The sequence below is a fragment of the Sinohyriopsis cumingii genome, chromosome 11 (assembly GCF_028554795.1).
Source record: "Sinohyriopsis cumingii isolate HCF-2022 chromosome 11, ASM2855479v2, whole genome shotgun sequence".
Lineage (NCBI taxonomy): Eukaryota > Metazoa > Mollusca > Bivalvia > Unionida > Unionidae > Sinohyriopsis > Sinohyriopsis cumingii.
This window is the reverse complement of record NC_142971.1, coordinates 11,681,137-11,696,270: the sequence shown is the minus strand read 5'-3', so window position 1 is coordinate 11,696,270 and position 15,134 is coordinate 11,681,137. Positions and strand designations below refer to the sequence as shown.

At 36.6% G+C, this 15,134-nt stretch overlaps 1 protein-coding gene across 4 annotated transcripts in view; it reads left to right on the top strand.

Moving 5' to 3' along the window:
• The window catches only part of LOC149787612 (uncharacterized), a 177,594-nt gene that overhangs the window by 113,904 nt on the left and 48,556 nt on the right, over positions 1–15,134 (top strand). For all 4 annotated transcript variants that reach the window (XM_089973781.1, XM_089973779.1, XM_089973782.1 and 1 more), the window contains 2 exons: positions 1,394–1,735; positions 10,785–11,086. In XM_089973781.1, the coding sequence (XP_089829907.1) occupies positions 1,394–1,735; positions 10,785–11,086 (644 nt within the window). The remainder of the gene's footprint in view (positions 1–1,393; positions 1,736–10,784; positions 11,087–15,134) is intronic.

Sequence of the window (15,134 nt, the reverse complement as noted above, 5' to 3'; positions counted from 1 at the left end):
ACTGCCTTGTAGTGAAATTGCATTATTATGTATACTGTACTGCTTTGTTGTGAAATTGCATTATGTTTACTATACTGCCATGTAGTGAGAGCACATTATAATGTTACTGCCTTAAAGTGACAGCACATTATGAAGTATGTAGCCTTGTTGTGAGGACACATTGTGATGTATACTACCTTGTAGTGAGACCTCATTATAATGTGTTCTGCCTTATAGTGAGATCTCATTATGATGTGTACTGCCTTGTAATGAGGCCTCATTTCAATGTGTACTGCCATGAAGTGAGACCACATTCTGTATGCTACCTTGTAGTGAGACCTCATCATGATGTGTACTGTCTTGAAGTGAGGCCATATTTTGTATACCACCTTGTAGTGAGACTTCATTACAGTGTGTACTGTCTTGTAGTGAGACCACATTCTGTATGCTACCTTGTAGTGAGACCTCATTATGATGTGTACTATCTTGAAGTGAGACCATATTCTGTATACCACCTTGTAGTGAGACTTCATTACAGTGTGTACTGTCTTGTAGTGAGACCACATTCTGTATGCTACCTTGTAGTGAGACCTCATTGTGATGTGTACTGTCTTGAAGTGAGACCATATTCTGTATACCACCTTGTAGTGAGACTTCATTACAGTGTGTACTGTTTTGTAGTGAGACCTCATTCTGTATACTGCTTTGTAGTGAGACCTCATTATAATGTTGCACATAATACATACAATTTGACAGCCACTTAATGACATGGAATCCAATATCATACTTGCCATATAACAGGAACCCTGTTATTATGATGCTCCTTATAAGGAGGGAGTGCAGTACTTGCATGAAAGCTCAGTGTAATGCATCATGACAATGAAGTTTTGATTGAGTGATTTGTTTATAGATTTGTTAACATATTAGCTACAGCAATCATTTCTTGCATGTTTTATGACTGCATTGATTGTTAGCAATTACTCATGCCCATCACTTTCAAAGAATGTCTTTATTGGGGTTTCTTTTTGAATGTTTTGAGAATGTGTACTTGTACACATCATTTCAGTGAAAAACAAAATTCTTAATGTGATTATTTCACAATACCATATTAAGCAACTTGTCAAATTTGAATCTTAAGGAGTTTTGAAAGTATTATATTGTGATAAGACATACTGATATTTAAACTGAATCAGTCAGTGGTAAAGATTTGTACCAGTAATTTTTATAATACATTTTTAAAAATAAATTTCAGGGAAAATAGTCCTTATCATAAAGTTGGAAATTATTATTCTGAAAAATAGGTAAGAAAATGTTAGCATTTTAAATGTAAATTGAAGTAACTGGTGAACATTTCTTTAACAATATAAGTCTTACTCTGGTTTATAAGCAATGATTGGAAATGCTTTGTTTCTAGGGATGGTCAGTATGCAGATGATAGGTATAGAGGTCCTCCAGATGATCGCTATGGTGACCCATCCTTTGATGATGGTCGTTATCAAGGTGACCCACCACCTGAGGATAGTTTTTATAGACAGTCCCCCATGCTGGATAAAAGGGGACCACCACTTGATAGGTATATGGACCTGCCCTTTGATGAGGATCCTAGAGGACTTCACACAGATGATAGATTTGCAGATCCACACAGCGATTTGTATAGGAGACCACCATTGGATGATAGTTACCAGGGGCCACCACCAAATGATGGTTACCAGGGACCACCACATGATGACAGTTATAGAGATCACCAGGATGATAGGTAGAGTCTAAATCATATTCATTCATATATATATATATATATATATATATATATATATATATATATATATATATATATATATATATATATAATAATGAGGACTTTGTATAGTGCCTAATCTTTTTAAGCTCTAAGCGCTTTATAACATTAGACAACACCTATAAGATAAAAAAACATAATGATATGATTACAAAAAAAAAAAAACCTCCTGCTGAGAATATTTAAGGTAAGAAACATTATTAGGTCTTTAAGTTTGTTCTTGCAGTCAAAATGTGTTTTGAGAGCCCTCTTGAATGTGATCACTGTGTCTTTGTGTCTAAGTTCAGTGGGCAATTCATTCCACGTTGCTGGGCCCTGGTATGCAAAAGAACGCTGTCCATATGACTTTGTTTTCATAGTGGGAATAATGAGTATACGATTGTCAGAAAAGGAGTGTAAGTATCTTGCTGGTGTGTACACATGGGTGAGGTCGGATAGGTATGTTGGACTAGAGTCCGACAGTGAAACGTAGCACAGAGAACAAATTTTGTGTTTGATCCTGGATCGAATGGATAGTCAGTGTAGGGTACAGAGCAGTGGGGAGGTGTGCTCTGATCGTGGTACTCTAAGTATGATCCGAGCAGCTGTGTTTTGAACATTTTGAAGTTTCTAGAGCAGATATTGAGATGAACCAGACAGAATTGAGTTACAATAGTCCAGTCTTTAAAGTACTAATGAACACACAAGTGTTTTAGTGGCATCAGCTGAAAGATATTTGCAAATTGAGCTGATGCGTCTCAGCTTAATATATGCAGCCTTGCATATGTTCATGACATGTTGGTGCAGTGTGAGAGTACTGTCCAGACTAACACCTAGGTTTCATGCTGATTGTGTGAATTTAATGTTGGTGTTGCTGATATTTATTGCTTGAGGTAAAGGATGTGAATGAGAAAATCTTTGTGTTGTGATCAGAATGGCCTCAGTTTTATCATCATTCATCTGCAGCTTGTTACATGTCATCCATGATTTCACATCAGAAATGCACCTCTCTACACCTTGGATGGTAGCATCAACTTCAGTTGGGTGGCTAGATTTGTATATGTGGGTGTCATCAGCGTACAGTTGGTGAGACACTGGATGATGATCTATGACACTTGAGAGCGACTGAGTGTACAGAATGAAGAGAACAGGTCCAAGAACAGACCCCTGTGGAACACCACAACATAGATCGACTGGGCTGGAGTGTATTCCATTTGCAGATACAATTTGTGTCCTGTTGACCAAGTAGGATTTGAACCACAGTAAGGCTGTATCATGAATGCCAAATACATGCGGGAGACGGTGAAGTAATATATCATGGTCTGTTGTGTCAAATTCTGAAGACAAATCAAGGAGGGTGAGGACTGTAATCTTTCCGCTATCCAACGCAGAGAGAATGTCATTAACTACTTTTAGAAGAGTAGTTTCAGTACTGTGGCAAGGGTGATATGCAGATTGTACATTGCTAAAAAGACTGTTTGAATTTAGATGAGATACAAGCTGGGATAGAACAACCTTTTCTAAGATTCTTTATATGAATGGGAGATTAAGAACTGTGCGGTAGTTCTTTAATTCGTTATGGTCTAGTGTTGGTTTCTTCAGCAAAGGCTTTACAATGGCAGTTTTGAAAAATATGGGAATTCCCCGGATGAGAGAGAGGTATTAATAACATCAGTTAGTGAAGGCAATACTGGATCTAAGCACTCAAGCAGCAGTGATGTTGGAATTGGATCAAGTTCACATGACTTTGGTGCACTCTTCATCAGGATTGTACGTACGAAATCCATAGAGACAGGTTCAAATGCTGCTAATGGTTGCCGCTCAAATTCTGTATCCCAACTGTATGGTGATGACAAGTCAATTGAAATTGTGGTGTAAAGCTTATCTCTAATTGTTTGTACTTTGTCACGGAAGAAATTTTCAAACATGTCCTTAAGGTCGACTGGAGAGAAGGTAGTTGGAAGTGGTGTAGATTTATTCCTTGACATTAGCTTGTTAGCAATCTTGTAGAGCTCTTTGCAGCTGGAACTTTCCGTGATCTTAGTAGTGTAGTGGGCTGATTTCACTGCATGGACTATATTTGTGACATTCTTCTTAGCGGCTTCATAGATTTGCTTATGAAAAGTGAGTCTGGTGGAAAGCCAGAGCCTCTCAGCTTTACGGCGGTCTCTTTTAGCAGTGCGAAGCTGGTCCCAATATATAGTCTTTAGAGTAATTCTCCTTAGGCCAGTGCTTGGAGTAATGCTACATTACTCCCTTATATAGATATAACCTAACCTTGCCAGTGCCAAGGTATCTTCGGACAAATAATGTATGTATCTAAGTTTCGATAGTGTCTGCACGTTCTAGCGCCGTATATGAACGGATACCAAAACATCATTTTTTGGTGATGTGGAGGTGGCCGTGGTAGTATGGGCGCTGGAACATGCAGGCAGGCGATAGTTGTCTTATCTTTCATTCAGAGGTCCTAGGTTCGATACCAAGCAGAAACCCAGTATGGAGCGAATTATTGATATGCTTGTTTAGCGGTAGAGTGGGAATAGTTCTAGTACTATTAGTGGTAATCAATGTCCCTACATTCATTAACCATAGGGATTTTAATATACATCCTCGTAATAATATATATATAAGTATATAGTCTTTAGAGTAATTCTCCTTAGGACAGTGCTTGGAGTAATGCTACATTACCCCACAAGCAATGAATGCAGGCAGTTATCGAGTTGTTCTGTGATAGGAGGTAAGCAAGTTGTTAGGTTAGCTTGGATGTCGTGCATTAGTTTGATTCTATTTATCATACAGAGGTTTCTCTTAGTAGCAGATAAAGGTGGAGGGTTAGGGACTGATACGTTAAGATGGCATATAATGCAGAGGTGATCTGATGCAAGGTCATGTGATACCAGGGAGGACCGTAGAATGTTATCATCGGGTCTATGAAGAATCCAGTCTAAAATGTGACCATGTTTATGGGTGGTCATGGTAGTATGTAGTAAATACATGGAAGTGTCCCATTTTGCATAGTTAGCAGGGACAATGAGTAATATGGAAATGTCCCATATGGTATAGTTAGCGGTATGTGATTGCTGTTTATAGATATGGCCCACTCAATGATGGTTACCAAGGATTACCTCTTCAGAATGACAGTTACATTGCTACCAGGATGACAACAATAGGTATTTTAAGTTGTACAAACCCACGTTTCTCCAGCACTACCAGTATATTCTGTTAATAAAACTTCTGCTTAGATGCACAAACCTTGGTAATCACATTCTCTAGTTAAAGTCGGAATTGCATATAAATGTAAGGGCAACCTTATTTTCTCATGGCGCTTAAATGTGACATACGGGAATAAGATTTGAGTGATTTTTAAAAAGAATTCCTAATAAATTGTCCAGAAATGGCAATTTTTTAAAATTTCTGTGCAATGTTAAAGCACAAATGATCAAATAAGCAAGGAATATTCAAATTTAGTGATGTCATCTAAATTCACCCATTAACTCATTGTCCTCTGGAGATGATTTTAATTTTTATCTGAAATTTGGGTAGGGAAGACATTTATTAGGTTACTAATGAATGCATCGAAACACAAGAGATTTTCATTTATCTGGATGCTTACGTGTTTTAAAGCTGTTTTCAACTGGCTATTTCAGTCATGCATGTGCAGAAGGGTGGGAATTGGACCTTTTTACTCCAGATCCCAAACTTGTCCTACTTTTTACAAAGGTTCATCTGTACGTCTGCAGTTTGGACTGGTCTGTTCTAGATCTGAGGCCAAAAGTATAAAATCAAACCAATAACTAAAGTGCTGAAAACCCTTAATGTTTGGCTTAATAAGATCGGGTCTCAAAAATGATGTAAATTCTGCTTTATTTTTTAACATAATTTGAAAGTCTGTGTTACTTGGTATCATTGTTGAACTACATCTCCTTTTTTCTAAAATGATTTGTTTCGGTGTGCCATAAATGATACCATCATAAAGTGCGGAATTAGGGTACTACCTCATGATGCATAAACATTGCATGCAGAGATAATGAGTTAACCTTAACAATGATTCAGCACTTTTTAAAAAGAGAATATTACAGCCCTTACACAGTTTGCATTTTTGTTTCTAGTTTGCTTTATGTGTTACACTCAAAAATTCCAAAATATACAATTCTGCAATTGAGCCATTATGATGTAAATACTGTCATTTTTTCCATTGTGTGTGCCTTAAATCTTTGTCTGTCAGTTACATCTTCAGGTCTAGTATGACCCATGTTAACATAGAGATTTTAGCAGGTTACGGTGAGTTCAGATATTGACTGGAACATGGAGAAGATTTTTGAACCTAAAGGCAATGCAGCAGGATTTATACATTTCCATAAGCGTTCTGCGTACATTTGAGTTGAGCAAACTTGATATGTACCTCATGCTTACATAATGAAATGCAAACAAAATAAACTTCTGTATAAATTACGTTCAGGAAAATGAGCATGTTCTTAAAAAGATAAATCTGCATAACTGATTCATGAAAAGTCAGTATGAAGTTGTTAGTGTCATACTAATTGGAACTGGCCTGATTAGGTCACAATAAGGATACAGCTTCATCTTGTTTACAACCACCACAACTGCCATGGTGGCAAAGTCTTCCACAGTCTTCAAACCAATCAACTGTACTTTATGTGTCTCGCCAAATTTGTGGCACTTTTTAGGAAATTGTTTTCAGGAAAAATTGCCAATGCAGCCAGGATTTTTTTTCTCACACCATGACTGAAATTTCCGAGGCTTAACATACTGTGTTTCTTAATATAGTATTCATGGTGATTAATGTTGGTGATGTTGGCATTTTCTGCCAATATGACTGAAATCAGTAGATAAACGTATGGTATGTACTGAACTGCAACTGTATTGTCATGAAACTGTGATTTATATGTAGCTTGCTTGTAATATGTAAATTTTAATTAATATGAATTCACCATTTTTGGGGGGGTACCAGTTTTCTTGGATTTGGTTTTTGCAACAATTCCTGAGCTTAAAGACATAACAAACAATGATCGATCTGTGAAGACAAATAGTACCTCTTCCCCAATCAAAAGAACTTACTTAATGACCAAATGTTTTGTGTGCAAAACTATGAAAATTGGTATCCCATAAAGATAAGTGAGTTGGCAGTACATAAACTTGTCCCACTGTTGCATACTACAAACCATCCATATTTCTCTATCTCCCAACCCCATTTTGTCTCATTTGCTTCAGTTTGCCATTTCTCAAATGGAAGGTAAAAGAAAATAAGATTAAGAATTATCAAATGGAAAGTTGAGATGTTATCAGATAGAAAGTCGATTTGTTTTGGATTAGGAACAATTTTCTTACTATCATGTTTACACTCTTTGATCAGTTTAGAATACCATGGTCACTGGTCTTTTTTAGATTATTGTCGTCCATTGGTCCTTTTAGAATACTGTGGTCCTCTGGTCTTTTTAGATATTTTGGGAAGTTTTGGTCAAGAAATAATTATCTCTCATGCTTATTCAGAACAAAAAGGTGTTCTTCTGTCCAAAACTTGTTATTGTAATTTATACATAGAAAATGTGTGTGTGTGTGTGTGTGTTTTATACCCCAAATGATGGAAAATATTGAAATATTTCATCCTTTCTATCAATGTTTTCTTTCCAGTATTTTGTAATCAGTTAGCACATTTTCAAAAAGCAAAAGTACTGCATCGGAGGTGGACAAAATGCAGTCTATTTAATAAATGGCAGATTTATATCAGAAACATTATGACATAACTATTTCACTTTCCTACTAACTGTAATTGCTAGGTACTTGCTACTTGTTGTAATTATGTAATTCTGAAACGGAAAATACATTGTGGAAGTTTAAAAATTTAGGGCAATTCTAAATTGTGTAACAGTGACGTTTTTTCATCAATCATTTACTAATTTAAGGGTGATTTAATCAATATGGTTTCCATTTTCTTATTTAATCACCCCTTTCAACCTCCTGTTCAAATTATCATACCAGATATGAATACACTATATATTGTTTTTTATTCTGAAAAAGGTCCACTATATCTTGGGAAATAGAATACATTTCTGCTGTACTATCATATAGCATTATACGGACTGGTAAGAACCTGAAAGTCACATATGCTGTCTTTACATACAGCAAAACAGTCACTCCTTGAAAGGCCATTTTAGACATGCTCTTTAAATTTATCATTTAAGGTCAAATAGTACTGATATTTTACTTAATATTAGCCTTCCATCAATGTATACAGTCGTGGTTAAGTTTAGACATGTACAAATCTAGGTTCCTATTACTATCAGTGTGTACAGTCATGGATAAGTTTAGACATACAAATCTAGGCTCCCATGACTATTAGTGTGTATGGTCATGGATAAATTTAGATATGTACAAGTCTAGGCTCCCATGACCATCAGTGTGTACAGTCAAGGACAAGTTTAGACGTACAAATCTAGGCTCCCATGACTATCAGTGTGTACAGTCATGGATAAGTTCAGATGTACAAATCTAGGCTCCCATGACTATTAGTGTGTACAGTCATGGATAAATTTAGATATGTACAAATAGACATGCTCTTTAAATTTATCATTTAAGGTCAGATAGTACTGATATTTTACTTAATATTAGCCTTCCATCAGTGTGTACGGTCGTGGTTAAGTTTAGACATGTACCAATCTAGGTTCCTATTACTATCAGTGTGTACAGTCATGGATAAGTTTAGACGTACAAATCTAGGCTCCCATGACTATTAGTGTGTATGGTCATGGATAAATTTAGATATGTACAAATCTAGGCTCCCATGACTATCAGTGTGTACAGTCAAGGACAAGTTTAGATGTACAAATCTAGGCTCCCATGACTATCAGTGTGTACAGTCACGGATAAGTTCAAATGTACAAATCTAGGCTCCCATGACTGTTAGTGTGTACAGTCATGGATAAGTTTAGATATGTACAAATCTAGGCTCCCAAGAAGACTATCAGTGTGTATGGTCATGGATAAATTTAGACGTACAACTCTAGGCTCCCATGACCGTCATGGTGCGCGGTGATGGATTTAGACATATGCAGTCTAGCCTTCCAGGACTATCATTGTATATGGTCATGGGTAAGTTTAGACATGCAAATCTACCATCCCATGACTATCATTATGTTTTGTCTTGGATAAGTTTATTGGTACAAATCTAGCGTCTCATGACTGTCAGTATGTATGATCATGGAGAAGTTCAGACATACATTCCTAGCAGAGCGCTGGTCAAAAATCAAAAGTGATTTGTCTACTTATTCTTATCCCCTTGACCAGAGATGCAGGAGTGCTAGTGATATCCTGTTGACTGTCCATCATACAAGAGGTGCTTTAGGCAACATAGCATTAGTTTGTTGTGGTCTACTTTTCTCTCCAATCTTGTATGTTGCTTAACCATGGATAGAGCTAGAAGTCTATTGATTTGGGCATTGCTGGCTCCAGGATCAAGGTTACTGGTTGTGGCACTGCTAGGTCCTACATTAAGGTCACTGGAGCTGAAAATGTGATTTTCCTTTCTGTATGTCAAGCCAAGTGTCCTTGGCCCAAATTTCATTCAACTTTAAAAGTAGACTACACTTAACCGATTCGGCCCAGATCCGTCTGTAGGCGTGATGAAGCTGTACCCTACTTCCGAGCTCTGCAGCATCAAGGTCATTTAAGATGTACCAATGTGGGTGGTATTAAAAAAAAGCAGATTAAGCTCTAAAATGATACCAAATAATCTGGAAGTTCTAGGTGCACTACAAAATGCAGAGAGAAGAACCTCATATTTTGGACCCGTTTTTTTTCACCCAAAATTCGTTCGAGATCGGAATGCGATTTTGGGTCAGGATTTTTTGACCTTTTGGCCTCAGATCTAAGGCATACCAGTCTTAACTGCACACAGACAGGTGATTCTTTGCAAAAACTAGGATAAGGTGGGCATTTGGAATAAATTGTGGTCTCCATACAAAAATGATGAGACCATTAAGAAAAAAAAAAAAAAGAACTCCAACTTTTACCCTTCTGCTCATGTGCAAGCAAAATAACCAATGGAAAATGATGTTTCTAATACAGCTAGGCATTAGTCTCATGGAAAATCTGTTGAAAGCCGATGTATTACGATGTATTCAGAAATAGCCCCCCAAATGTCTTTCCTACGAACATTTCAGGCAAAAACGACAAAAACCACTGGGGCCGAATGAGTTCGCAAGGGCAGCTCCCTATTGATTTTCAAGCCAAGAGGTGAAAGGTTAGGGTCAATGGAGCTGACAGTGTAATTACTTTCGGTTTCTGTTGATTTTAGCCAAATTCCTCGATCCAGTTTAATTAATCTTCTTAGGTAGGTAGTCCATCCTTGGGTCGAGTTGCCTCCCTTTGATTCTTGAGTACAACGATTAGTTCTCATTTTGGGCTCCGTGTGATGTATCTACTTTTCTCAAGTTCCCCCATTCAGTTTTCTTCATTTTTACAGTTGCATTAAATTTGAGAAAGAGCAGTTCTTTTTTCAAGTCCACATTCAAGATAAGAGGTTACGGTCATGTAAAATTGAAAAATTATATGAACTGTACCTTTGTAATTGCTATGGTAAGTTGATAAATCTTGCTACTGATGACATGGGATGTGGATGAAATTTATTTAGGTTCACAAACTTTAGACACAGTTCAGTTTTATGTGAAGTTTTTTGTTCTTGTTATTTGTCTCTCTCGCTCTGAGCATCTACAGTCTTGGTCAAAGAGAATATTTTTCTCTTTGAGTTTTGCATTTGAGCTCAATCCTTGATTAATCTTTAGTTTAATTTAACCATTCATGCAGCATTTATAATCTACCAGACTGGAGTCAGATATTTATTATTTAATTATGTTTTGGGTACTTGTTTTTCTTTCTTCATCTAATTCTGCAGGTGATAGGTTATGTGTTGGCACCGAAGGAATCACTTGTATCTTATGTGCATTCTTCCAGATTTGAGAATTTTTTAAAATTGATTTTGGCTGTTGAAAACTTAATCGCACCAAATTTTCAGGTATAGAGTTTATCCAGATGACAGTTTTCATGGCCCACCACATGACAGATCTGTTGAGAATCCCCCTAATGACAGCTTCCAGGATCCAGCTCAAGGTCTTTACCCAGACAACCATTCCCATGAACAGGTGGAGGATCCATACAATAGAGATATGGATGATCATCGTCATGATGGCCTTCCACCAGTTAGGGCAGATCCCTTTGCTGATGACCCCTTCCAAGTTGATGGGAGAGCTGGACCCCAAAGGGTGGTGGATCCATACAATAGGGGCCCATCACCAGGTGCAGGAAGTGACAGAATGGGTACGTGATTTTGCCTTCCCTCTCAATGAAATCCTTACCAACAATGTTAAAGTTCTTTATTAAATTACTTGAACATCACAAATCTTTTACATTTGTGAGCCTTTGGTAAAATTGTACTTTACATGTAAAGTTTGGAATCACTCCCTTGTTTTAAGATTCCTTGATAACGCGTATACATGCTTATAACTTGGGCTGGCATGGATCCCATTTAGCTCTGCTGGTCATAGACAGTAAGAACTTACAGGATAGTCTGTTGTTGGTTGTCCATCTGTCCATTTGCGTAAGTTTGTTGTTGCTACTTCTCTTAAATCACAAGGAGAATTCCCATGAATCTTGACACGCACATTCATTCCATGGTCTGGGTGGTCCTAAATGAAAATGGTGCTGCTTTGACATCCAATATGGCCACCATTGCAGCCACCTTGAAAGCTTGTTACTGCTACTTCTCCAGAATAGGTGGTCATATCAGCATAGGGTTTTCACTTCTGATGACGTCTGGTTGGTTCTAAATGAAAATAGTACATATCTGACCAGTATGGACATCACAGTGACCTTCTTTTCAACACTTTTTATTGCTACTCCTCTAACATGGATGGTTGTATCAACATTGGATTTCTACTAATAGACTTCTTATGATGCCTAGCTGGTTCTAAACAAGAATGGTATTGATCGTACATCCAATATGGCCATCATGGCAGCCATCTTATAAATCTTGTTAACACAACTCCACCTGAACAGAAGTCCTACTGATGTGGGGTTTTCAGCAGAAGATATGTTGTCATGTTGAGTTGGTTTTACATCAAAATGGTGTCAATCTGGCATCCAATATGGCCACCACATGGGGGCCATCTTGATATTTTTTTCATCACTACTCCTCCAGAATTGATGGTTATATCATTATCAACATGAGGTTACTTGGTCATAGATGAAAATGGTGTTGATTAGACATCCAGTATGGCCACCACAGAGAGCCATCTTAAAAACATACTGCTACTCCTGAATGGAAATTTATATTTTGAGAATATTGCTATCTCTACTCCTCCCAAAAAGTTGGTTTGATCACCATCGGGTTTTCAACAGTAGACTTCTTACCATAACTAGTTGGTCCTAAGCGAAAATGGTGACAGTCATTCATTTATTATGGCTGTGATGACTGTCTTAATCTTGTCACCACCACCACTACCCTGAATAGATGGTCATTATGACATGGAGTTTTCACCAGAATGATGCCTACTTTGCCCTAATTGAAAATGATGCTAAGCTGACACCCAGTATATGCACCATAGCAACTTTTTTTGAAAATTGTATTGTACCTGAAATGTATCGGCGATAGTTTCAACACTCCCAGTTAAAAGGAAGAAACGGTCTTATCTTGAATTCCTGCCCAGTAGAGCAACAGTCCCTTCAAAACGGTCTCTTCTTCCAGAAATGTGCCAGAACAATTGGTCCCCATATGCTGAACATGAATAAAATAGAGAAAAAAATCTGCTAAATGAAAAACTTGTTTATCACTGAAAACAGCAGTTAGTACCAGGAAATTTGGAATCAGCATCATGAAATTCGCAGCTATTAACAGGTTGTAAATTTTGTTAAGTTTTCATTTTAAAAAGTTTAAAAATCAATAATACACTGTAAATAATAATGCAGGTAATGCCTGCTGGTAGCAACATTTTGAGAAATAAATACCAATTAAATATGTCTTGTTAAACAAAATTCATTTTTATTAGTTATGTTTTTAATTTGGCTTTAATCATAGTCATCATAAATGTAATATGCCTTATTGTGTTCAAATGAAAAATGCATCGGGCCACCATTAAAGTGGTGCTTGTAAGCATTTCTGTGAGAATATAAGTGCCAAGTGTGTTTTTGATCTTCAACTTCCAGATGTATCTGTTGCATTGTTGCAATGAATCAAAAGTAGACCTGTCATATTATCATGTTACTTAAGTCTTTTGAATGAATCATGTAAAAGGAGTTGGTTAAAATGTTAATATGCTTGCAACTTCTACTGAGATAGCAGTCATAGTCATGTGTCAAGTCTGCTCATATAATTTGACTAATTGAACAATGTTCTAAATATTATTATATAAGTAAAACATATCACAGTAGCAAAGATTAATAAATGTTTCATCCTAACCATTTGCAAATGTGCTCAAGGTTAGCAAAGGGACCAAGTGAAATGAATACTTGGTGCCTGAAAGTACAGGGTTTACTCAGTGCATGTAAGTGAAAGGTGTACTCAGTTGGTCAGAGTGAAAGGTATATTCACTGCATGCAAGTGAAGGCATACTTGGTGCATAAAAGTGAAATGCCTATTTGGTGCATAAAAGTGAAATGCCTACTTGGCGCATGAAAGTGAAATGCCTACTTGTTGTTTGAAAGTGAAAGGCATACGTGGTGCATGAAAGTGAAATGCCTATTTGGTGTATGAAAGTGGAAAGCATACTCTACATAAAAATGAAATGCATACTCTTTGTGTGAAAATGAAAGGAGTTTGTTGCTTGAAAGTGAAAGGCATACTTTATGCATAAAAATGAAATGCCTACTTGGTGCCTGAAAGTGAAATGCCTGCTTGGTGCATGAAAGTGAAATGCCTACTTGGTGCATGAAAGTGGAAAGCATACTCAGAGCATGAAAGTGAAATGCATATTCAGTGCATTAAAGCAAAATGCATACTCATTGCATGAAAGTGAAAGGCATACTTGGTGCAGGAAGGTAAAAGCATTACTTGGTGCATGAAAGTGGAAGGTATATACCACTCGGTGTATGAAAGTGATGTACATACTTGGTGCTTGAAAGTGAAATTCATACTCGATGCATGAAAGTGAAAAGAGCTCAGTGCATGAAATTGAAATGCATGCTCAGTGGATAAAAGTGGAAGACATGCTCAGTGCATGAAAGTGAAATGCATTCTTGGTGCATCAGAAACATTGTTCCATAGAAAAGGTTCAGTATGGAGAAGCATATAATACTTGAATTTATATACAGAGTCCTAACAGTAAGTTTGAAAATAAATGGCTTTAAATTAAGTATAGAATTTCTCCACTTTATATTGAGTTGAGGAAATCTCCAAAGTTAAATAGAGTTAGATATGTTGACATAAAGCATTGATTTCAGGAAATTCCCTAAGTTATATTTTGTTAGAAACATTGATCTAAACCACAGATTTCAGAAGTTCCTAAAGTTGTATAGAATTAGGTATGTTAACATAAAGTATTGATTCTTGTTGAAAATTAAAGGCATGAGACATGAGTTGCAGGATGACTTGTATTGTTGAGTGAAATTATGTCCAGATCTGTGATATCTGAAAATATTTCTTTCATTTGCACATAAATTTAGTTATATTCTTGTACCCTTGGCTACTCATAACATTAGTTATATTCTTGTACCCTTGGCTGCTCATAACATTAGTTTTATTCTTGTACCCTTGGCTACTCATAAAATTAGTTATATTCTTGTACCCTTGGCTACTCATAAAATTAGTTATATTCTTGTACCCTTGGCTACTCATAACATTAGTTATATTCTTGTACCCTTGGCTACTCATAAAATTAGTTATATTCTTGTACCCTTGGCTACTCATAAAATTAGTTATATTCTTGTACCCTTGGCTACTCATAACATTAGTTATATTCTTGTACCCTTGGCTACTCATAACATTAGTTATATTCTTGTACCCTTGGCTACTCATAAAATTAGTTATATTCTTGTACCCTTGGCTACTCATAAAATTAGTTATATTCTTGTACCCTTGGCTACTCATAACATTAGTTATATTCTTGTACCCTTGGCTACTCATAACATTAGTTATATTCTTGTACCCTTGGCTACTCATAAAATTAGTTATGTTCTTGTACCCTTGGCTACTCATAAAATTAGTTATATTCTTGTACCCTTGGCTACTCATAAAATTAGTTATATTCTTGTACCCTTGGCTACTCATAAAATTAGTTATATTCTTGTACCCTTGGCTACTCATAAAATTAGTTATATTCTTGTACCCTTGGCTACTCATAAAATTAGTTATGTTCTTGTACCCTTGGCTACT